The 26,162-nt window shown below is 42.5% G+C and overlaps 1 protein-coding gene and 1 pseudogene across 4 annotated transcripts; one reads left to right on the top strand and one right to left on the bottom strand.

The window, feature by feature from the left end:
• Positions 1 to 719: 719 nt before the first annotated feature.
• On the bottom strand, positions 720 to 7,196 carry LOC139545030 (zinc finger protein 271-like; annotated as a pseudogene).
• Positions 7,197 to 13,516: 6,320 nt separating this feature from the next.
• Positions 13,517 to 25,345, top strand: LOC139545000 (zinc finger protein 665-like). Of its 4 annotated transcripts, none has more exons than XM_071352330.1 (4): positions 13,517 to 13,674; positions 16,011 to 16,069; positions 18,339 to 18,513; positions 20,559 to 25,345. In XM_071352330.1, exons 2-4 carry the CDS (start codon positions 16,061 to 16,063, stop codon positions 22,433 to 22,435), a joined length of 2,061 nt encoding a protein of 686 aa, XP_071208431.1. In that variant the 5' UTR covers positions 13,517 to 13,674; positions 16,011 to 16,060; the 3' UTR covers positions 22,436 to 25,345. The 4 variants fall into 4 exon arrangements, with proteins under 4 accessions (XP_071208431.1, XP_071208408.1, XP_071208423.1 ...); XM_071352307.1 differs by lacking the exon at positions 13,517 to 13,674 and adding an exon at positions 14,954 to 14,995; XM_071352322.1 differs by lacking the exon at positions 13,517 to 13,674 and adding an exon at positions 14,980 to 15,063.
• Positions 25,346 to 26,162: the final 817 nt, after the last annotated feature.

Below are 26,162 nucleotides of genomic sequence, written 5' to 3' on the forward strand. Positions count from 1 at the left end.
TATGCCAAGAGTGTGCAAAGCTGTCATCAAGGCAACCTTGAAGAATCTAACATATATTTTGGTTACAACATGATTCCTTATGTGTTATTTCATTGTTTTGATGTCTTCACTATTATCCTACATGTAGAAAATAGTAAAAATAAAGAAAAACCCTTGAATGATTAACTGTGGCCTAACTTTTCACTGGTACTGTACAATAAGGAAAGTTGAAAGATATACCCATTAAAATCATTGAAAACAAATGCAACAACATAATATGACCACACTAATAGTATTTTTGACCACACTTCCTTATGGCTCATCAGCTACAGTAAAACCTGATGAAGGGTTTTAAAAATAAACATGTTCACATCTTTAGGACCAAAGAAATTATACAAGAGGCCTATGTTCCTTATTAAAAAAATATTATTATAGATTTTAAAAGCATATAATTAATGTGATAAGCAGACGTTGAACAGATAATGGATTTAATATTTATCTATTGAATACATACCTAATATTGTTGAAACATTATTCTACATTAAAGTTAATTCATGGATAATAGGAGTTAATGAAATAAGATACAGCTCTGAACACCTCCACCCCACCACACACCACTCCTACTCCAAGACACTGGATACATATGGATCCAGAGCTGCATATTATCTACACAGGTTACCATGGTAATCAGACTTAGTAAACTGTTAGAGAATGGGAGTTGGATGACTCTTTACAATATGTTTTCTATTGAACCTTTATTTAGGGATCTGGAACCGGTGCCGGAGATGAAAGATGACATGTTTGTGTTTTCTGGTGTTGTTTCAGTGACCCTGAATGAGCAAATCTCTTTCCACATAGACAGGAGTAAGGCTTCTCTCCAGTGTGTGTGACCTGGTGTGTAGTCAGGTTTGAATCTCGAGCAAAACTCTTCCCACACTGATCACAGCTATAAGGCTTCTCTCCTGTGTGTATGCGCTGGTGTGCAGTCAGGGTGGAATCTTGAGCAAAACCCTTACCACACTGATTACAGCTATAAGGCTTCTCTCCTGTGTGTATTCGTTGGTGTATAGTCAGGTATCCTGATTGATTGAAGCTCTTCCCACACTGATAACAGCTATAAGGCTTCTCTCCTGTGTGTATGCGTTGGTGTGTACTCAGGTTTCCTGATTGATTGAAGCTCTTCCCACACTGATCACAGCTATAAGGCTTCTCTCCTGTGTGTATGCGTTGGTGTGTAACCAGGGATCCTGAATGATTGAAGGTCTTCCCACACTGATCACAGCGATAATGCTTCTCTCCTGTGTGTATGCGTTGGTGTTTAGTCAGGTTTCCTGGTTGAATGAAGCTTTTCCCACACTGATCACAGCTATAAGGCTTCTCTCCTGTGTGTATGCGTTGGTGTGTAACCAGGGATCCTGATTGATTGAAGCTCTTCCCACACTGATCACAGCTATAAGGCTTCTCTCCTGTGTGTATGCGTTGGTGTGTAACCAGGGATCCTGAATGATTGAAGGTCTTCCCACACTGATCACAGCGATAAGGTTTCTCTCCTGTGTGTATGCGTTGGTGTTTAGTCAGGTCTCCTGGTTGATTGAAGCTCTTCCCACACTGATCACAGCTATAAGACGTCTCTCCTGTGTGTATGCACTGGTGTGCAGTCAGATGTCCTGACTTCCTGAAGCTCTTCCCACACTGAACACAGCTATAAGGTTTCTCTCCTGTGTGTATGCGTTGGTGTGAAGTCAGATTTCCTGAATGATTGAAACTCTTCCCACACTGATCACAGCTATAAGGCTTCTCTCCTGTGTGTATGTGTTGATGTGTAATCAGGGATCCTGAATGATTGAAGCTCTTCCCACAATGATGACAGCTATAAGGCTTCTCTCCTGTGTGTATGCGTTTGTGTGTAGTCAGACTTCCGGATAGTGCAAAGCTCTTCCCACACTCTTCACAGGTATAAGGCTTCTCTCCTGTGTGTATGCGTTGGTGTCTAGTCAGGTGTCCTGAGTTCCTGAAGCTCTTCCCACACTGAACACAGCTATAAGGTTTCTCTCCTGTGTGTATGCGTTGGTGTGAAGTCAGATCTCCGGATTGATTGAAGCTCTTCCCACACTGATCACAGCTGTAAGGCTTCTCTCCTGTGTGTATGCGTTGGTGTGTAGTCAGGTGTCCTGACTTCCGGAAGCTCTTCCCACACTGATCACAGCTGTAAGGCTTCTCTCCTGTGTGTATGTGTTGGTGTGTTGTCAGGGCTCTTGATTGACCGAAAGTCGTCCCACAATCAAAGCAGGGGTAAGGCCTCTCCCCTGTATGAATTCTCAGAGATTTTAAGGTTTTAGATGCAGCGAAACTCTTCCCACACTGAGAGCAGTGGTACGGTTTCTCTCCAGTGTGACTCCGCTGGTAAATTATCAATTCCCTCTGTTTAGCAAAACTCTTCCCACAGTCAAAGCAGCAGTGGTGAGGTTTCTTCCCTATACGTCTCTGCTGGTGTTTCTTGAGGTGTTCTGGTCTGGAGAGACTCTTCTCTTCCTTGTCAGCATCATGATGTTGTCGAGGCTCCCCAGATGATAAGCCCTTCCCACTGAGAGAGCAACGATTAGGGCTGTCCCCTGTGAAACAAAGACATTGAATAGCATGGACATCTGAAATCAGGCTCCCTGATGGGACTTTGATAAATGCTGAAAATTGGCAATCAAAATAAACGTACTACCACAGCAACCATGTTATTTTTTAGAAGCATATTTGATTCCGAATTCTGACATATAACTTTTGTATGTGAAAACTATTTCTAAGATGCATACTTTCAGTTTTCCTGAACTCACTGCACTCGGTCAAAAGAAGGAAGCTTGTGCTGCTTGTGTTAGAACATGTAAAGATGAAATATGCCTCTATGAATCTGATGTAGGCCTTGACGTGTCCTAATAAATTGAGAAATTGCTCAGAAAACCAGGTGTTTTTAACAGCGTCGCTCCGATTGTCAACTTAAGCCAATTAAGATAAGCAGAGTAAGGTGTTTACATGACTAATGCCATAGTCGACCTACTGCCATAACTAGTTTAATGTCAAAATATGATTGGGAATGTGTTGGATTCTAGCTTGAAATATACCTATTCATGTTACCATACTAGAACTTGTTGATTACTTTGCATGTAGAAGGAATGTATATGTTGGGGTCAATGGAGGGTGGATAGGAACTAAGTGTATGGAAAGTTACTGAGTGAGACAAGGGGGGGGGGGGGGTGCAGAAAGTTTACACTGTCTTTTGACCAAGATACACTTTTAAAAAATGGGTGGAATGACCCAGATATTTTCATATATAATGAATCAATGGCAGAACTCTGATATGACGTCATTGTTTTATCCACTGAGTTCTGAAACTACGGTGCGCGACATTGAACAATGTTCCAATAAATCAACAACCTACTTTTTGGTTTTTTTCAAATTGCCAGCGACTTGAAGCTAAAATTGGGATCATGTTTACTGCGCTAATGACCATACCAACAGTAAAGGAGAGCAAAGTAGAATACAGTGAACTTAACAAAACAAGGAATTTGTGTTAAGTAATGCGGGCCGCCATCTTTATGCACCTCCGCTATCGTTACAGAAGCAGACTGTAGTCTAATCTACACACCGTGGTTCTTACTTAATGAAATAAAATCTCCATCTTCCTTCTCTTCTTCTTCTCCTCCTCCTCCTCTCTCAGTTCCACTCTGCCCCGGTGTTTTCCTGCAGTCAACCAGACCCAGCAGTAAAGCGGTACCCGGAGACGTTTGACCTGGGGACTCCAGGAGGGTGGCGGGGAACGTGCTAGCTTTGTCCTGGTGGCCACAATAAATATTAAACATAGTTAATCATTAAACCAAATATTTGATTAATTTAGTCTACACCTCTGATTGATGGGTGCATCCCTAGAATATCTCCTTTTTCCTCAAATGTTCAATCCTTCCCTACTTTAATCTAATAGCATTGGGTTTGTAGAGGCATGAGCTAGTCAGAGTTTCCACCATATTTCTTTTACCAGTCATTACCTTTCAAAACGACTTGTGGCTAATTTGAGCGTATATACATTTCGTAATGATTAGGTTGTTACGAGTGTACTGAGAAAAGTAGGACACATGACATGCCAGCAACTTTGAGAAAAAAACAGTAGTGCCAGGTAGTCACTAGTTACCACAGCCACAAAGTCATAAGCCACGCCTATTTCAACAATTTCTCGTCTTAAAATGTCATCTTAAACCTAACCTTAAGCACACTGCTAACCTCATGCCTGACCCTAACCTTAAAATAAATAAATAAACATTTTTGTTATCATGAATTTCTATGATATACATTTTTGACTTTGTTGCTGTGGTAACAACTGCCTTCCATTTGTGAAGACATTTATTTTCATTGACATTACATATTAGAAGGCAATCGCTGGCAATTAATTATTGGGTTTAAACTTACAGGAACATGAGGTGTCTCACCCCACAAAAGGGGTGCTACAGAAAAGTTGGGAGCATTACGTGGACAGAATAAAAGCTTTGGATGGGTGGGTGATAAGCAGGCGAGGCAGATGGGAATGTATGGCAGGGACTTAAGCCCCACGGTACCTATCCCTGTGAGTCCACCATGGCTACTCCCACCTCCAGTAGTTGATTTACAAGTGTTGGAGAGATTACGGAAAGACAGGGAGGGGGTTTATCCATGAGAGTTCTTTAAAAGGCGACTGTTAACTGTAAATCAGTATTTTCTGCCCATATATACAGATGGATCAAAAGACCCAAGGACAGGTCAGACTGGACCAGCCTTTGTTGAACAGGAGAGTGGGGTGGCTGTCAGGAGACGTATTACAGACCAACTGGCTGTGTACATGGCAGAGCTGATGGCCATACTGTTGGCCTTGCAGTGGGCGGAGGAAATCAAACCAGACAGTGTAGTTATATGTTCTGTCTCATATGCTGTGTTGAGTTGGCAATCATTTAGCTCACATAGCAGACAAGGCCTGCTATACGAGGCCTGCTATATGAAGGAATTCAAATTCATGCCCAGGTGAGAGAAATGGGTGTTTATATAAGCTTTGCTTGGGTCCCGGCCCATGTGGGGGTGGAAGGGAATGAGGAAGTAGATGTACTAGCTAAACACGCCCTTAGGAGACAGGAGGTGGAGGTGCCAATGAGCAAGGCAGAGGCTAAGGGAATTACATGGGCAGTAGTGGTGCAGAGATGGCAGGAGCAGTGGAACAGTGACAATAAGGGCAGGAATTTATTCAGTGTTTATATTTGAGTCATTTAGCAGAAACTCTTATCAGAGCGACTTACAGGAGCAATTAGGGTTAAGTTGCTCAAAAGTACATTGACAGATTTTTCATCTAGTCGGCTCGGATTACTGGCCCAATGCTCTAAACCACCAGGCTACCTGCTGCCCCTATTCCAGGTACAGAGTAAAGTAGGCGAGGATGGTAGGAATGGACAGAAGAGAGGAGGCTTTCCTTACAAGGCTAACAGTAGGGCACAGCCAGCTGAATAAGTTATTAAATGTGATAGCAAATCATTCAACAGGAAGATGTGATTACTGCCAGGAAACAGAGACAGTGGAGCATGTACTGATAGTGTGGGCAGTATGATAGGGAAAGAGAGAGTGATACTGTATAAGGGACAGTAGGGTACAGGAATTGAGTTTGATAAGCATACTGAGTTGAACATTGTTAGACACAGTCGCAAATATTTATGTTTTAAGAGAAACGGGCTGGCACATAGGATTTAGTTCCTCGATCCCTGTAGCTGGCCCACACTCCAGTACAGCAGGTGGTGTAATGTACCATAAAGTTAGATGCCAACCGCTGATAAACCCCACAGGAGATTATGTATTTTCAGTATCTGGTCATATAATGGATAATCTGACTTTCAAAATCAGTGGAGGTGAACAAGTGCACACTTTGGGAGGAAGGAGAGATAATTAAGTAATGAAGGAGAGATAATTAAGTAATAAACCCAGATTCCTGCATGATACATTAGTAGGTTACTTTTCTGAAGGAAAAAGAACAAAACAAGTTTTACCGTCATGTTTTTTTTTGTCCAGCCAATAACACAGAACACTGGAATGTGGAGGATCAAAGATGATGAAAACTAGGCCTAGACATGTTATATAGCACAGCAGGCCTATACTGTTAAGGAAACCAGACTTACCTGATCCATTGAGGAAGCTATTGTTCCTTTATCAGACAACTTGTCATATAAATGATATGTTACTTTTTTTTTAAAGTGTTCACAAGAGGTCTCCCGGGAGGCGTAATTTCCTTCAGCAGGAAGGGGCAATGTCATGAATATTCATGCCTCTCGCCATAAAACCTGTCGGGTGAATGGATGAGCGTTCTTAAGTGCTTGACGTCACTGAGGCCTAAACGAAACAAAACATTGCGGACAATTTATCTCGCTTCGGATCTGTAACCAGTAGTAACCATCAACTTCAATGACAATGAACATAAAATTAAAACACGAATCTGACATTCCTGCCCCACAATAACATTATCGCCGAGGGTGGCTTGCTAGCTAACTACAGTGTTTGATTAATTTCATCGTTTTGATATAAAACAGCTTAGCTAGGTAGCAAAATGCTAACTCGCGGCGCTAGGTAACGTTACGTGAACGCGATTGTTACGTTAGTTAGACTCAGGAGCCTGTGGGTTTGATATGATTCCACCATGGGCAACAACAACTGGCTACTAGTTCGTTTTCTGACATATGTTCAACTCGGAGCTAGTTTATCCACTGACCACCGCATTTGGAATGACAACTACTGACTAACATGTAACGTTAGCTGGCTAGTTAGCGTTCTGGCTCACACTGGCCATGCAATAACAAAATACACTACTATCTCGATTTAACAGCGACATTAGAGAAAGGAGGATCTAGGAATCCCATTCGTTAATGAATGGAGGAACGTATATCGCCTCACCCAGCAGACTGTCGAACAATCTCGTTCACGTTGTCATGCTGGGTCACAAGGTTGCTAAACGAATCGTCACTCAATCCCTTCTCATAGTCAGGGTATGAGTCGAGAAACCTGCATATTTTTCTCCGCAGTAGATAATGTCCCGATTCCAAAGCTATACGATAGTACAGAGAACAAGTAAATTATATCACATATCGGAAAAGATTTGCAATGACCAAATTCTACTTATTCTTCTTCAGTGGGCTTTAATGACACCCACCATTAAAGCATCCAATATCTTGCATTACCGCCCCCAACTGGACTTCAGTATATATCCATTATACTTCAGGGACAGGCAGAATTGTAAGCAATTACTGTATTTCTCGGAGGAAAATGGGGGAGTGTCATGCTTTTTCAATTTCAGTCTGGGGAGGGATTAGTATTTTTTGATTTAGTCCAGGGGAGAGTCATGTAATGACAGTATTTGTCACCATTTTGGAACTTACGTATTGAATTACCATCCAACTTCAGGGTACAACCCTGCTCGCTCTCTCTCTCTGAATTCAATTTAAGGTTCATTAATGGCATGGGAAACATATGATTACATTGCCAAAGCAAGTGAAATAGATAATAAATAAAAGTGAAAAAACGATAAAAAATTGACAGTAAACATTACACTCACAAAAGTTCCAAAAGAATAAAGACATTTCAAATGTCATATTAAAATCAAATTGTATTGGTCACATACACGTGTTTAGCAGATGTTATTGCAGGTGTAGCAAAATGCTTGTTATTCTAGCTCTGACAGTGCAGTAATATCTAACAAGTAATATCTAACAATTTCACAACATATACCCAATACATACAAATGTAAGTAAGGAATGGAATTAAAAATATATACATATATTGACGAGTGATGTCAGAGCGGCATGGACTAAGATACCGTAGAATAGTATAGAATACTGTATATACATATGAGATGAGTAATGCAAAATATGTAAACATTATCAAAGTGACTAATGTTCCATTTCTTAAAGTGGCCAGTGATTTCTAGTCTATGTCTATAGGCAGCAGCCTATAATGTGCTAGTGATGGCTGTTTAACAGTCTGATGGCCTTGAGATAGAAGCTGTTTTTTGATCATATTACTAAATTTGATCATATTACTCCAGTGCTAGCTTCCCCACACTGGCTTTCTGTTAAGGCAAGGGCTGATTTCAAGCTAGTTATCTTGCACTTGCTAGCTAATTTGTCCTATTCAGCTAGCTTGCTGTTGTTTGCTTATTTGTCCTCCGATATAAACATAGAGTTGCTATTTTCCCTGAAATGCACACGGTCTTCTACTCCGACAACTAAGGTATTCTACTTTCATACATAAAACAAGGTCTTCTACTTCCACACATAAGACGGCCAACCGAATCGTTTCTAGTCATCTCTCCTCCTAGGCTTTTTCATCTTTGAACTTATATGGTGATTGCATCTACACTTTTACCAAGACAACCGGCAAAACATTTAGTCTTTCAATCACCCACGTGGGTATAACCAATGAGGAGATGGCACGTGGGTACCTGCTTCTATAAACCAATGAGGAGATGGGAGAGGCAGGACTTTCAGCTCGATCTGCGTCAGAAATAGAAAGGAATTCTATTTTAGCCCTTGGCATCGCAGACGGTCGTTGGAGCGCGCGAGCAGTGTGGGTGCAATAATTGAATAAAATGGATTTCTACATTTATTTTTGCGACGCTCACGCACACGATGTGTCCGGTCTGGTCAGCATGTAATTGTCCCTAGAATTTCTAAGCAAACAGCTGGAGGCAGGGCTTTCTCCTATAGAGCTCAATTCTTATGGAATGGTCTGCCTACCCATGAGAGAGACGCAGACTCGGTCTCAACCTTTAAGTCTTTATTGAAGACTCATCTCTTTAGTAGGTCCTATGATTGAGTGTATGTAACAGTTTAACTTTAGTCCGTCCCCTCGCCCATACCCGGGCTCGAACCTGGGACCCTCTGCACACATCAACAACAGTCACCCACGAAGCATCGTTACCCATCGCTCCACAAAAGCCTTGGCCCTTGCAGAGCAAGGGGAACCACTACTTCAAGGTATCAAAGCAAGTGACGTCACCGATTGAAACGCTATTAGCACGCACCACCGCTAACTAGCTAGCCATTTCACATCGGTTACATGTAGTCTGGCCCAGGAGTGTGAAGGTGAACGGAAAGGCACTGGAGCAACAAACCACCCGTGCTGTCTCTGCCTGGCCAGTTCCACTCTCTCCACTGGGATTCTCTGCCTCTAACCCTTTTACAGGAGGGGTGCGTCACTTGAGTGGGTTGAGTCACTGACGTGGTCTTCCTGTCTGGGTTGGCGCCCCCCCTCGGGTTGTGCCATGGCGGAGATCTTTGTGGGCTATATTCGGCCTTGTCTCAGGATGGTAAGTTGGTGTTTGAAGATATCACACTAGTGGTGTGGGGGCTGTGCTTTGGCAAAGTGGGTGGGGTTATATCCTGCCTGTTTGGCCCTGTCTGAGGGTATCATCGGATGGGGCCACAGTGTCTCCTGACCCCTCCTGTCTCAGCCTCCAGTATTTATGCTGCAGTAGTTTATGTGTCGGGGGGCTAGGGTCAGTCTGTTATATCTCGAGTATTTCTCCTGTCTTATTTCTCCTGTGTCCTGTGTGAATTTAAGTATGCTCTCTCTAATTCTCTCTTTCTCTTTTTCTTTCTTTCTCTCTCTCGGAGGACCTGAGCCCTAGGACCGTGCCTCAGGACTACATGGCATGATGACTCCTCGTTGTCCCCAGTCCACCTGGCCGTGCTGCTGCTCCATTTTCAACTGTTCTGCCTGCGGCTATGAAACCCTGACCTGTTCACTGTGATTACTATTATTTGACCATCCTGGTCATTTATGAACATTTGAACATCTTGGCCATGTTCTGTAATAATCTCCACCCGGCACAGCCAGAAGAGGACTGGCCACCTCTCATAGCCTTGTTCCTCTCTAGGTTTCTTCCTAGGTTTTGGCCTTTCTCGGGAGTTTTTCCTAGCCACCGTGCTTTTACACCTGCATTGCTTGCTGTTTGGGGTTTTAGGCTGGGTTTCTGTACTTTGATATATCAGCTGATGTAAGAAGGGCTATATAAATACATTTGATTTAATTAGATTTTTCAGTCTCTCGGTCCTAGCTTTGATGCACCTGTGCTGACCTTGCCTTCTGGATGATAGCGGGGTAAACAGGCAGTGGCTCGGGTGGTTGATGTCCTTGATGATCTTTTTGGCCTTCCTGTGACATCGGGTGCTGTAGGTGTCCTGGAAGGCGGGTAGTTTGCCCCCGGTAATGCGTTGGGCATACTTGCCGATGGTGCAGTTGCCGTGTCAGGCAGTGATACAGCCCAACAGGATGCTCTCAATTGTGCATCTGTAAATGTTTGTGAGGGTTTTAGGTGCCAAGACAACAACAAAAAATTCAGCCTCCTGAGGTTGAAGAGGTTCTGTTGCACCTTCTTCACCACACTGTCTGTGTGGGTGGTCCATTTCAGTTTGTTAGTGATGTGTACACCAAGGAACTTGAAGCGTTCTACCTTCTCCACTGCGGTCCCATCGATGTGAATAGGGGGTGCACCCTCTGCTGTTTCCTGAAGTCCACAATCATCTCCTTTGTTTTGTTGACGTTGAGTGAGAGGTTATTTTCCTGGCCCCACTCTCCCAGAGCCCTCACCTCCTCCCTGTAAGCTGTCTCGTCATTGTTGGTAATCAAGCCTACTACTGTTGTGTCATCTGCAAACTTGATGATTGAGTTGGAGGCGTGCTTGACCACGCACTCATGGGTGAGCATGACCTTGCTATTGAGAAAGGTCACCGTAGGCAGACCAGGCTCTCAAGAGAAGACATGCTGTGCACACTGCCCACAAAATGAGGTGGAAACTGAGCTGCACTTCCTAACATCCTGCCAAATGTATGACCATATCAGAGACACATATTTCCCTCAGATTACACAGACCCACAACGAATTCGAAAACAAATCCAATTTTGATAAACTGCCATATCTATTGGGTAAAATACCACAGTGTGCAATCACAGCAGCAAGATTTGTGACCTTTTTCCACAAGAAAAGGGCAACCAGTGAAGAACAAACAGCATTATAAATAAAACCTATATTTCTTTATTTTCCCTTTTGTACTTATCTATTTGGACTTCTCACTCAATGTCAACAAAACAAAGGAGATGATCGTGGACAGACGAGTACAGTAAGTACTGTACTACATGTTCACCCATGAGTGTGTGGTCAAGCACGCCTCCAACTCAATCATCAAGTTTGCAGATGACACAACAGTAGTAGGCTTGATTACCAACAATGACGAGACAGCTTACAGGGAGGAGGTGAGGGCTCTGGGAGAGTGGGGCCAGGAAAATAACCTCTCACTCAACGTCAACAAAACAAAGGAGATGATTGTGGACTTCAGGAAACAGCAGAGGGTGCACCCCCCTATTCACATCGATGGGACCGCAGTGGAGAAGGTAGAACGCTTCAAGTTCCTTGGTGTACACATCACTAACAAACTGAAATGGACCACCCACACAGACAGTGTGGTGAAGAAGGTGCAACAGAACCTCTTCAACCTCAGGAGGCTGAATTTTTTGTTGTTGTCTTGGCACCTAAAACCCTCACAAACATTTACAGATGCACAATTGAGAGCATCCTGTTGGGCTGTATCACTGCCTGGCACGGCAACTGCACCATCGGCAAGTATGCCCAACGCATTACCGGGGGCAAACTACCCGCCTTCCAGGACACCTACAGCACCCGATGTCACAGGAAGGCCAAAAAGATCATCAAGGACATCAACCACCCAAGCCACTGCCTGTTACCCCGCTATCATCCAGAAGGCAAGGTCAGCACAGGTGCATCAAAGCTAGGACCGAGAGACTGAAAAAACTAATCAAATCAAATGTATTTATATAGCCCTTCTTACATCAACTGAAATATCAAAGTGCTGCACAGAAACCCAGCCTAAAACCCCAAACAGCAAGCAATGCAGGTGTAAAAGCACGGTGGCTAGGATAAACTCCCTAGAAAGGCCAAAACCTAGGAAGAAACCTAGAGAGGAACAAGGCTATGAGAGGTGGCCAGTCCTCTTCTGGCTGTGCCGGGTGGAGATTATAACAGAACATGGCCAAGATGTTCAAATGTTCATAAATGACCAGCATGGTCAAATGATAGTAATCACAGTGAACAGGTCAGGGTTTCATAGCCGCAGGCAGAACAGTTGAAAATGGAGCAGCAGCACGGCCAGGTGGACTGGGGACAACGAGGAGTCATCATGCCATGTAGTCCTGAGGCACGGTCCTAGGGCTCAGGTCCTCCGAGAGAGAGAAAGAAAGAAAAAGAGAAAGAGAGAATTAGAGAGAGCATACTTAAATTCACACAGGACACAGGAGAAATAAGACAGGAGAAATACTCCAGATATAACAGACTGACCCTAGCCCCCCGACACATAAACTACTGCAGCATAAATACTGGAGGCTGAGACAGGAGGGGTCAGGAGACACTGTGGCCCCATCTGATGATACCCCCGGACAGGGCCAAACAGGCAGGATATAACCCCACACACTTTGCCAAAGCACAGCCCCCTCACCACTAGTGTGATATCTTCAAACACCAACTTACCTTCCTGAGACAAGGCCAAATATAGCCCACAAAGAGATCCGCCACGGCACAACCCAAGGGGGGGGCGCCAACCCAGACAGGAAGACCACGTCAGTGACTCAACCCACTCAAGTGACGCACTCCTCCTGTAATAGGGTTAGAGGCAGAGAATCCCAGTGGAGAGAGAGGAACTGGCCAGGCAGAGACAGCACGGGTGGTTCGTTGCTCCAGTGCCTTTCAGTTCACCTTCACACTCCGGGGCAGACTACATGTAACCGATGTGAAATGGCTAGCTAGTTAGCGGTGGTGCGCGCTAATAGCGTTTCAATCGGTGATGTCACTTGCTTTGGGACCTTGAAGTAGTGGTTCCCCTTGCTCTGCAAGGGCCAAGGCTTTTGTGGAGCGATGGGTAACGATGCTTCGTGGGTGACTGTTGTTGATCTGTGCAGAGGGTCCCTGGTTCGAGCCTGGGTATGGGCGAAGGGACGGACTAAAGTTAAACTGTTACATACACTCAATCATAGGACCTACTGAAGAGATGAGTCTTCAATAAAGACTTAAAGGTTGAGACCGAGTCTGCGTCTCTCACATGGGTAGGCAGACCATTCCATAAAAATGGAGCTCTATAGGAGAAAGCCCTGCCTCCAGCTGTTTGCTTAGAAATTCTAGGGACAATTACATGCTGACCAGACCGGACACATCGCGTGCGTGAGCGTCGCAAAAATAAATGTAGAAATCCATTTTATTAAATTATTGCACCCACACTGCTCGCGCGCCTAATGAGCGTCTGCGATGCCAAGGGCTAAAATAGAACTCCTTTCTATTTCTGACGCAGATCGAGCTGAAAGTCCTGCCTCTCCCATCTCCTCATTGGTTTATAGAAGCAGGTACCCACGTGTCATCTCCTCATTGGTTATACCCACGTGGGTGATTGAAAGACTAAATGTTTTGCCGGTTGTCGTGGTAAAAGTGTAGATGCAATCACCATATAAGTTCAAAGATGAAAAAGCCTAGGAGGAGAGATGACTAGAAATGATTCGGTTGGCCGTTTTATGTGTGGAAGTAGAAGACCTTGTTTTATGTGTGGAAGTAGAATACCTTAATATACGGAGTAGAAGACCTTGTGCATTTCAGGTAAAATAACAACTCAATGTTTATATCCCAGGACAAATTAGCTAGCAACAGCAAGCTAGCTAAATAGGACAAATTAGCTAGCAAGTGCAAGATAACTAGCTAAATTTCCATACATGTTTAATGCTTTTCGACCTGTCCCCAAATTAATGTCATTGGTTCAGAGTTTGTTTTGATATTTTAACCTGCGTGTCGTGTTTGTGTTTGGTGTAGGGGGACAAAATAAATGTATGCACGATAGCGCACGATGGCGCACGCACGCAGCCTTGGTGGGTTCCGTGTGTCTTGCGACCGTAGCATACGTGTAGGTATGTACGGCAGGACCAAATCGGAAAGATAGATAGGAGCAAGCCCATGTAATGCTTTGTAGGTTAGCAGTAAAACCTTGAAATCAGCCCTTGCCTTAACAGGAAGCCAGTGTGGGGAAGCTAGCACTGGAGTAATATGATCAAATTTAGTAATATGATCAAAAAACAGCTTCTATCTCAAGGCCATCAGACTGTTAAACAGCCATCACTAGCACATTATAGGCTGCTGCCTATAGACATAGACTAGAAATCACTGGCCACTTTAAGAAATGGAACATTAGTCACTTTGATAATGTTTACATATTTTGCATTACTCATCTCATATGTATATACAGTATTCTATACTATTCTACTGTATCTTAGTCCATGCCGCTCTGACATCACTCGTCAATATATGTATATATTTTTAATTCCATTCCTTACTTACATTTGTATGTATTGGGTATATGTTGTGAAATTGTTAGATATTACTTGTTAGATATTACTGCACTGTCAGAGCTAGAATAACAAGCATTTTGCTACACCTGCAATAACATCTGCTAAACACGTGTATGTGACCAATACAATTTGATTTTAATATGACATTTGAAATGTCTTTATTCTTTTGGAACTTTTGTGAGTGTAATGTTTACTGTCAATTTTTTATCGTTTATTTCACTTTTATTTATTATCTATTTCACTTGCTTTGGCAATGTAATCATATGTTTCCCATGCCATTAATGAACCTTAAATTGAATTCAGAGAGAGAGAGCGAGCAGGGTTGTACCCTGAAGTTGGATGGTAATTCAATACGTAAGTTCCAAAATGGTGACAAATACTGTCATTACATGACTCCCCTGGACTAAATCAAAAAATACTAATAGCTTCCCAGACTGAAATTGAAAAAGCATGACACTCCCCCATTTTCCTCCGAGAAATACAGTAATTGCTTACAATTCTGCCTGTCCCTGAAGTATAATGGATATATACTGAAGTCCAGTTGGGGGCGGTAATGCAAGATATTGGATGCTTTAATGGTGGGTGTCATTAAAGCCCACTGAAGAAGAATAAGTAGAATTTGGTCATTGCAAATCTTTTCCGATATGTGAGATAATTTACTTGTTCTCTGTACTATCGTATAGCTTTGGAATCGGGACATTATCTACTGCGGAGAAAAATATGCAGGTTTCTCGACTCATACCCTGACTATGAGAAGGGATTGAGTGACGATTCGTTTAGCAACCTTGTGACCCAGCATGACAACGTGAACGAGATTGTTCGACAGTCTGCTGGGTGAGGCGATATACGTTCCTCCATTCATTAACGAATGGGATTCCTAGATCCTCCTTTCTCTAATGTCGCTGTTAAATCGAGATAGTAGTGTATTTTGTTATTGCATGGCCAGTGTGAGCCAGAACGCTAACTAGCCAGCTAACGTTACATGTTAGTCAGTAGTTGTCATTCCAAATGCGGTGGTCAGTGGACAAACTAGCTGAGTTGAACATATGTCAGAAAACGAACTAGTAGCCAGTTGTTGTTGCCCATGGTGGAATCATATCAAACCCACAGGCTCCTGAGTCTAACGAACGTAACAATTCCGTTCACGTAACGTTACCTAGCGCCGCGAGTTAGCATTTTGCTACCTAGCTAAGCTGTTTTATATCAAAACGATGAAATGAATCAAACACTGTAGTTAGCTAGCAAGCCACTCTCGGCGATAATGTTATTGTGGGGCAGGAATGTCAGATTCGTGTTTTAATTGTATGTTCACTGTCATTGAAGTTGATGGTTACTACTGGTTACAGATCCGAAGCGAGATAAATTGTCCGCAATGTTTTGTTTCGTTTAGGCCTCAGTGACGTCAAGCACTTAAGAACACTCATCCAGTCACCCGACAGGTTTTATGTCGAGATGAATGAATATTCATGACATTGCCCCTTCCTGCTGAAGGAAATTACGCCTCCCGGGAGACCTCTTGTGAACACTTAAAAAAAAAAAAAAAACTTTTCTACTGTTGACTTTTTCCCCCCTTTTTTTTCTTCTACAATTCAGGATATCATTTATATGACAAGTTGTCTGATAAAGGAACAATAGCTTCCTCAATGGATCAGGTAAGTCTGGTTTCCTTTTAACAGTATAGGCCTGCTGTGCTATATAAAATGTCTAGGCCTAGTTTTCATCATCTTTGATCCTCCACATTCCATTGTTCTATGTTATTGGCTGGACAAAAAAACCTACTAATGTATCATGCATAGGAATCTGGGTTTATTACTTCATTATCTCTCCTTCCTCCCAAAGTGTGCACTTGTTCACCTCCACTGATTTTGAAAGTCAGATTATCCATTATATGACCAGATACTGAAAATACATCATCTCCTGTGGGGTTTATCAGCGGTTGGCATCTAACTTTATGGTACATTACACCACCTGCTGTACTGGAGTGTGGGCCAGCTACAGGGATCGAGGAACTAAATCCTATGTGCCAGCCCGTTTCTCTTAAAACATAAATATTTGCGACTGTGTCTAACAATGTTCAACTCAGTATGCTTATCAAACTCAATTCCTGTACCCTATTGTGCCTTATACAGTATCACTCTCTCTTTCCCTATCATACTGCCCACACTATCAGTACATGCTCCACTGTCTCTGTTTCCTGGCAGTAATCACACCTTCCTGTTGAATGATTTCCTATCACATTTAATAACTTATTCAGCTGGCTGTGCCCCACTCTTAGCCTTGTAAGGAAAGCCTCCTCTCTTCTGTCCATTCCTACCATCCTCGCCTACTTTACTCTGTACCTGGAATAGGGGCAGCAGGTAGCCTAGCGGTTTATAGCGTTGGGCCAGTAACCCGAGCCGACTAAGTGAAAAATCTGTCAATGTACTTTTGAGCAACTTAACCCTAATTGCTCCTGTAAGTCACTCTGATAAGAGTTTCTGCTAAATGACAAAAATATAAACACTGAATAAATGCCTGCCCTTATTGTCACTGTTCCACTGCTCCTGCCATCTCTGCACCACCACTGCCCATATCATTCCCTTAGCCTCTGCCTTGCTCATTGGCACCTCCACCTCCTGTCTCCTAAGGGCGTGTTTAGCTAGCACATCTACTTCCTCATTCCCTTCCACCCCCACATGGGCCGGGACCCAAGCAAAGCTTATATAAACACCCATCTCTCTCACCTGGGCATGAATTTGAATTCCTTCATATAGCAGGCCTCGTATAGCAGGCCTTGTCTGCTATGTGAGCTAAATGATTGCCAACTCAACACAGCACATGAGACAGAACATATAACTACACTGTCTGGTTTGACTTCCTCCGCCCACTGCAAGGCCATCAGCTCTGCCATGTACACAGCCAGGTGGTCTGTAATTTGTCTCCTGACAGCCACCCCACTCTCCTGTTCAACAACGGCTGGTCCAATCTGACCTGTCCTTAGGTCTTTTGATCCATCTGTATATATGGGCAAAAAATACTGATTTCCAGTTTCCAGTCACCTTTTAAAGAACTCTCATGGATCAACCCCCTCCCTGTCTTTCCGTACTCTCTTCAACACTTGTAAATCAACTACTGGAGGTGGGAGTAGCCATGGTGGACTCACAGGGATAGGTACCGTGGTGCTAAAGTCCCTGCCATTCATTCCCATCTGCCTCGCCTGCTTATCACCCACACATCCAAAGCTTTTATTCTGTCCACGTTATGCTCCCAACTTTTCTGTAGCTCCCCTTTTGTGGGGTGAGACACCTCATGTTCCTGTAAGTTAAAACCCAATAATTAATTGCCAGCGATTGCCTTCTAATATGTAATGGCAATGAAAATAAATGTCTTCACAAGTGGAAGGCAGTCGTTACCACAGCAACAAAGTCAAAAATGTATATCATAGAAATTCATGGTAACAGAAATGTGTTTTTTATTTTAAGGTTAGGGTCAGGCATGAGGTTAGCAGTGTGCTTAAGGTTAGGTTTAAGATTACATTTTAAGAAGAGAAATTGTTGAAATGGGCGTGGCTTATGACTTTGTGGCTGTGGTAACTAGTGACGACCTGGCACTACTGTTTTTTTCTCAAAGTTGCTGGCATGTCACGTGTCCTACTTTTCTCAGTACACTCGTAACAACCTAATCATTACGAAATGTATATACGCTCAAATTAGCCACAAGTCGTTTTGAAAGGTAATGACTGGTAAAAGAAATATGGTGGAAACTCTGACTAGCTCATGCCTCTACAAACCCAATGCTATTAGATTAAAGTAGGGAAGGATTGAACATTTGAGGAAAAAGGAGATATTCTAGGGATGCACCCATCAATCAGAGGTGTAGACTAAATTAATCAAATATTTGGTTTAATGATTAACTATGTTTAATATTTATTGTGGCCACCAGGACAAAGCTAGCACGTTCCCCGCCACCCTCCTGGAGTCCCCAGGTCAACCGTCTCCGGGTACCGCTTTACTGCAGGGTCTGGTCGACTGCAGGAAAACACCGGGGCAGAGTGGAACTGAGAGAGGAGGAGGAGGAGAAGAAGAAGAGAAGGAAGATGGAGATTTTATTTCATTAAGTAAGAACCATGGTGTGTAGATTAGACTACAGTCTGCTTCTGAAACGATAGCGGAGGTGCATAAAGATGGCGGCCCGCATTACTTAACACAAATTCCTTGTTTTGTTAAGTTCACTGTATTCTTCTTTGCTCTCCTTTACTGCTATTTTGGTATGGTCATTAGCACAGTAAACATGATCCCAATTTTAGCTTCAAGTCGCCGGCAATTTGAAAAAAAAAAAAAAAGTAGGTTGTTGATTTATTGGAACATTGTTCAATGTCGCGCACCGTAGTTTCAGAACTCAGTGGATAAAACAATGACGTCATATCAGAGTTCTGCCATCTTTATGAACTTTAGTCATTCATTGATTAATTATATATGAAAATATCTGGGTCATTTGGCCAAGTGTAACTTGGTCAAAAGATTTTACCATTCTGTAATAAAGAGCACATGTTCAACTTCACAAAAAACAAGACATTGAATAAAAATATTACTACACTAAGTGCCTATGTGCCAAATAAAGTAACAGTGTTGACCGTAACGGGACTACTGAAAACAACAAAACCACCAGATTACATGGGTAAAATAGTCCTTTAAATGAACCATAACACCGCTTGTGACAGGGGGATTGGAAGGTTGTTTTGTGAGACAAGGGGTGGCAATTGAATGCAATCTTCACCAAAAAATGTAATTGTAAAACATTTCTAGCATGTCTATGTATGGGGAGAGGGTTGACTTGCTCAGTTCTGCACCACAAAACAGCAATAAATTGATAAAAAGAGTAGAACCACCTGCTTTTACTCTGATTTTGACTATTAGATGTTCAATGTTTGTTTTCAAAACATATTTTTTAAAGGAATAGTTTCACCATATTAAAACGAGAGTTCAGTTCATGTAACAGGGTTGACCTTAAAATGAGGGACAGACGTAAATTAATTACTAATCACATCCATAGTAACCTTCAGAAATGACTTTGTCAAAGCAACAAAATAACTAGTGCTTTACAATGAGTATGTTTACATGTGTTAGGTTCTGAACAAACAGTAAAAACTCAGACAACTAGGAGAGGCTCAAACCAAGATTATTCACCCACTGGGTCATACAGCTGCAAAGATTACACAAGCACATATATTTATACCCTCCTACTAGGCGGAGTCAACTCCTTGCACAGCTAGACAGCCAACACATCTTTGTTGCTAGGCAGGAACTTAATTGTTTCCTCTCATTGGTGTTGTCATGGCCTTGCCTGATGCTAGAACCCTTGTGGGCGTGGAAGTATATGTGTCAAATAGGACTGTTTCTTCTCACTTCATCAGCCTACCACAAATTCCTCGCTCCTCTCTAATCCACAGCTGTCCAATTTATCAGTGACTGAAACCAGACTGTTGCCCTTTGCCTCCCTCCTTAGGAAATAACATGTTTTGACAGTGTAAACTTTCTGCACCCCCCCCCTTGTCTCACTCAGTAACTTTCCATACACTTAGTTCCTATCCACCCTCCATTGACCCAAACATATACATTCCTTCTACATGCAAAGTAATCAACAAGTTCTAGTATGGTAACATGAATAGGTATATTTCAAGCTAGAATCCAACACATCCCCAATCATAATTTGACATTAAACTAGTTATGGCAGTAGGCCGACAATGGCATTAGTCATGTAAACACCTTACTCTGCTGATCTTAATTGGCTTAAGTTGACAATCAAAGTGACGCTGTTAAAAACACCTGGTTTTCTGAGCAATTTCTCAATTTATTAGGACACGTCAAGGCCTTCATCAGATTCATAGAAGCATATTTCATCTTTACATGTTCTAGCACGAGCAGCGCAAGCTTCCTTCTTTTGCTCGAGTGCAGTGAGTTCAGGAAAACAAAGTAAGCATCTTAGAAATAGTTTTCACGTACAAACGTTATGTCAGAATTCGGAATCAAATATGCTTCTAAAAAATAACATGGTTGCTGTGGTAGTACGTTTATTTTGATTGCCAATTTTCAGCATTTATCAAAGTCCCATCAGGTAGCCTGATTTCAGATGTCCATGATATTCAATGTCTTTGTTTCACAGGGGACAGCCCTAATCGTTGCTCTCTCAGTGGGAAGGGCTTATCATCTGGGGAGCCTCGACAACATCATGATGCTGACAAGAAAGAGACGAGTCTCTCCAGACCAGAACACCTCAAGAAACACCAGCAGAGACGTATAGGGAAGAAACCTCACCACTGCTGCTTTGACAGTGGGAAGGGTTTTGCTAAACAGAGGGAATTGATCATTTACCAGCAAAGTCACACCGGAGAGAAACCGTACCACTGCTCTCAGTGCGGGAAGAGTTTCGCTGCATCTAAAACCTTAAAATCTCTGAGAATTCATACAGGGGAGAGGCCTTACCCCTGCTTTGATTGTGGGACGACTTTCAATCAATCAAGAGCCCTGACAACACACCAACACATACACACAGGAGAGAAGCCTTACAGCTGTGATCAGTGTGGGAAGAGCTTCCGGAAGTCAGGACACCTGACTACACACCAACGCATACACACAGGAGAGAAGCCTTACAGCTGTGATCAGTGTGGGAAGAGTTTCAATCAATCAGGAGATCTGACAACACACCAACGCATACACACAGGAGAGAAGCCTTATAGCTGTGATCAGTGTGGGAAGAGCTTCAGGAACTCAGGACACCTGACTAGACACAAACGCATACACACAGGAGAGAAGCCTTATACCTGTGAAGAGTGTGGGAAGAGCTTTGCACTATCCGGAAATCTGACTACACACAAACGCATACACACAGGAGAGAAGCCTTATAGCTGTGATCAGTGTGGGAAGAGCTTTAATCATTCAGGATCCCTGATTACACATCAACACATACACACAGGAGAGAAGCCTTATAGCTGTGATCAGTGTGGGAAGAGTTTCAATCATTCAGGAAATCTGACTTCACACCAACGCATACACACAGGAGAGAAACCTTATAGCTGTGTTCAGTGTGGGAAGAGCTTCAGGAAGTCAGGACACTTGACTGAACACCAGCGCATACACATAGGAGAGACTTCTTATAGCTGTGATCAGTGTGGGAAGAGCTTCAATCAACCAGGAGACCTGACTAAACACCAACGCATACACACAGGAGAGAAGCCTTATCGCTGTGATCAGTGTGGGAAGACCTTCAATCATTCAGGATCCCTGGTTACACACCAACGCATACACACAGGAGAGAAGCCTTATAGCTGTGATCAGTGTGGGAAGAGCTTCAATCAATCAGGAGACCTGACTACACACCAACGCATACACACAGGAGAGAAGTCTTATAGCTGTTATCATTGTGGGAAGAGCTTCAGGAACTCAGGACACCTGACTGCACACCAGCGCATACACACAGGAGAGAAGCCTTATAGCTGTGATCAGTGTGGGAAGAGCTTCAATCAATCAGGAGACCTGACTAAACACCAACGCATACACACAGGAGAGAAACCTTATAGCTGTGATCAGTGTGGGAAGAGCTTCAATCAATCAGGATACCTGACTATACACCAACGAATACACACAGGAGAGAAGCCTTATAGCTGTAATCAGTGTGGGAAGGGTTTTGCTCGAGATTCCACCCTGACTGCACACCAACGCATACACACAGGAGAGAAGCCTTATATCTGTGATCAGTGTGGGAAGAGCTTCAATCAGTCAGGAGACCTGATTACACACCAACGCATACACACAGGAGAGAGACCTTATAGCTGTGATCAGTGTGGGAAGAGTTTTGCTCGAGATTTCACCCTGACTACACACCACCTCACACACACAGGAGAGAAATCTTACTCCTGTCTATGTGGAAAGAGCTTTGCTCATTCAGGGTCACTGAAAAAACACCAGAAATCACAACCATGTCATCTTTTATCTCCCTCCTCTCTGGCACCGGTTCCAGATCCCTACATAAAGTTTCAATAGAAAACATATTGTAAAGAGTCATGCAACTCCCATTCTTTATCAGTTTACTAAGTCTGATTACCATGGTAACCTGTGTAGATAATATGCAGCTCTAATTCATATGTATCAAGCTTCTTGCAGTAGGAGTGCTGTGTGTGTGTGGTGGTGGGGTGGAGGTGTTCAGAGCTGTATCTTATTTCAGTAACTCCTATTATCCATGAATTAACTTTAATGTAGAATAATGTTTCAACAATATTAGGTATGTATTCAATAGATAAATATTAAATCCATTATCTGTTCAACGTCTGCTTATCACATTAATTATATGCTTTTAAAATCTATAATAATATTTTTTTTATAAGGAACATAGGCCTCTTGTATAATTTCTTTGGTCCTAAAGATGTGAACATATTTATTTTGAAAACCCTTCATCAGGTTTTACTGTAGCTGATGAGCCATGAGGAAGTGTGGTCAAAAATACTATTAGTGTGGTCATATTATGTTGTTGCATTTGTTTTCAATGATTTTAATGGGTATATCTTTCAACTTTCCTTATTGTACAGTACCAGTGAAAAGTTAGGCCACAGTTAATCCTTCAAGGGTTTTTCTTTATTTTGACTATTTTCTACATGTAGGATGTACATGTACATGTAGGATAATAGTGAAGACATCAAAACAATGAAATAACACATATGGAATAATGTAGTAACCAAAATATATGTTAGATTCTTCAAGGTTGCCTTGATGACAGCTTTGCACACTCTTGGCATACTCTCAACCAACTTCATGAGGTAGTGACCTGGAATGCTTTTCCAACATTCTTGAAGGAGTTCCCACATATGCGGAGGCCTTTTTGGCTGCTTTTCCTTCACTCTGCGGTCCAGCTCATCCCAAACCATCTCAATTGGGTTGAGGTCGGGTGATTGTGGATGCCAGGTCATCTGATGCAGCACTCCATTACTCTCCTTCTTGGTCAAATAGCCTTCACACAGCCTGGAGGCGTGTTTTGGGTCATTGTCCTGTTGAATAACAAATGATAGTCCCATTAAGTGCAAACCAGATGGGATGGCGTATTGCTGCAGAATGCTGTGGTAGCCTTGCTGGTTAAGTGTGTGCCTTGAATTCTAAATAAATCACAGACAGTGTCATCAGCAAAGCATCCCTACACCATAACACCTCTTCCTCCATGCTTCACAGTGGGATCCACACATGCAGAGATCATCTGTTCACCTTTTCAGAGGGGTTTGGTTAAATGCTGAAGACACATTTCAGTTGAATACATTCTGTTGGACAACTGACAAGGTATCCCCCTTTCCCTTACTCTGTGTCTCACAAAGATTTTTGGAACCAAAAATCTAAAATTTGGACACATCAGACCAAAGGACAGATTTCCACAAGTCTATTGTGCATTGCTCGTGTTTCTTGGCCCAAGCAAGTCTCTTCTTCTTGTTTGTGTCCTTTAGTAGTGGTTTCTTGGCAGCAGTTCGACCATGAAGGCCTGATTCATACAGTCTCCTCTGAACAGTTATGTTGAGATGTGTCTGTTAGTTGAACTCTGTGAAGCATTTATTTGGGCTGCAATTTGAGGTGCAGTTAATTACCGATTTCTGAGGCTGGTAACTCTAATGAACCTATCCTCTGCAGCAGAGGTAACTCTGGGTCTTCCTTTCCTGTGGCGGTCCTCATGAGTGCCATTTTCATCAAAGCGCTCAATGGTTTTTGCGATTGCACTTTCCGGATTGACTGACCTTCATGTCTTAAAGTCTTGATGGACTGTCGTTTCTCTTTGCTTATTTGAGCTGTTCTTGCAGTAATATAGACTTGGTCTTTTACCAAATCTTCAGTATACCACCCCTACCTTGTCACAACACAACTGATTAGCACAAACACATTAAGAAGGAAATACATTTCACAAATTAACTTTTAACAAGGCACACCTGTTAATTGAAATGCATTACAGGTGCCTACCTCGAAGCTGGTTGAGAGAATTCCAAGAGTGTCCCAAGCTTTCATCAAGGCAAAGGGTGGCTAATTTGAAGAATATCAAATATATTTTGATTTGTTTAACAATGATTCCATATGTGTTATTTCATAGTTTTGATGCCTTCACTATTATTCTACAATGTAGAAAATAGTAAAAATAAAGAAAAACCCTTGAATGAGTAGGTGTGTCCAAACTTTTGACTGGTACTGTATATTAAGTGTGCTCCAAAAAGACTTTCACAAATTTGTATTGTTAATCAAATGATGTGTTGGTTGTTAGGAAGAGGCATCATGGGGGCAGAAAGCCAGCTCTGCCCATCAGTACTTATAGGTCATGTCAACCACAGACCTCACACTCTTCGGTTTTCTCACGGCCAGTAAGTTCTCCTACCAAACTTCTCTCTCTTCACTCTGAAAATACACTTGATAATATCTTATACCTTACTATTGGTGATTTGTTACGCAGAACGAATGATTGCATGTAAATGTCATTGTAAAACATATCTGGAATGTGGTTTTATGTTTTCTTCATTTGTTTTACATTGCTGATTGTATATTCATTTATTTAAACATGTATTTTTTTATATTTAGTTGTATTATGTAGAAGAGACCAGGATATGTTGTTGGCCTGGGTCCCAACACTCGATGTTGTAGTCCTGGTCCTGAGAATAGAGACCAGGATATGTTGTTGCCCTGTGTCCCAATACTCAATGTTGTAGTCCTGGTCCTGAGAATAGAGACCAGGATATGTTGTTGCCCTGTGTCCCAATACTCAATGTTGTAGTCCTGGTCCTGAGAATAGAGACCAGGATATGTTGTTGGCCTGAGTCCCAATACTCAATGTTGTAGTCCTGGTCCTGAGAATAGAGACCAGGATATGTTGTTGGCCTGGGTCCCAACACTCAATGTTGTAGTCCTGGTCCTGAGAATAAAACAGGTTTAAAACAACAACAGAGAAACACGTGTCTTACAGTGCTACACATCTGTTATAATAAGTGCTTTTTACTGCTTTATTGAAGTATCAGGTGTAGTTTTTCATGCAGGATGAATTAAATGTTCAAATATGTTGGAATGATGAGTTGCACGCATCATGCATGCTCTGCACTTTATTTGGCTAGTAGGCAAATAGGTCTACATTAGGGTATAATGACTCTATGGCTACATGCTTCCAGAAGGGCGTCTTCTGAGGCTGAGGGGTGCTTTTACTAAGGCGCGTGGTGCTGCATGCAGATCACAAGCTCTTCAACTGGGCAGCAGTGTCACAATGGAGGGAACAGCCTATAGGGAGACTACCTAAGACCACTGCAACAGTTATTGTAAAGTGTGGGAATAAGCTTATTTTAGACTAGCCTACATTTAACCTCTCCCGTGTTCATTTCAAAGTCCATATGTTCATGCCCCGATTCATATAAATCATGTCAAATTATTTTAAATTCATATTAACCCCTCCCACAGAATATGCTTTGGCAAGATTGAGTGATTAAATACGTTTAAAAATATGATTTAAAAAAGAATTGTGGTAAAGGCTCCAGTGGTCATACATAATTCATAGATTCACCAAACATCGATCATTATTTGTTTCATTATTCCTGGTTTATACTACTGGTTATGATTGCAGACAGAGCCCAGAGAATGGGAAGGTGCAATATTTAATTAGTCACTTAAGTGATAATGCCCGAGATGCGGGTATTTGGACGATATATTGGCACTGGTGTTGTCAGGCCCGAGACGGTTCGGTTGCTAGAGACGTGACCCAGTCGTTCAG

This window comes from Salvelinus alpinus, chromosome 2 (assembly GCF_045679555.1).
Source record: "Salvelinus alpinus chromosome 2, SLU_Salpinus.1, whole genome shotgun sequence".
Taxonomy (NCBI): domain Eukaryota; kingdom Metazoa; phylum Chordata; class Actinopteri; order Salmoniformes; family Salmonidae; genus Salvelinus; species Salvelinus alpinus.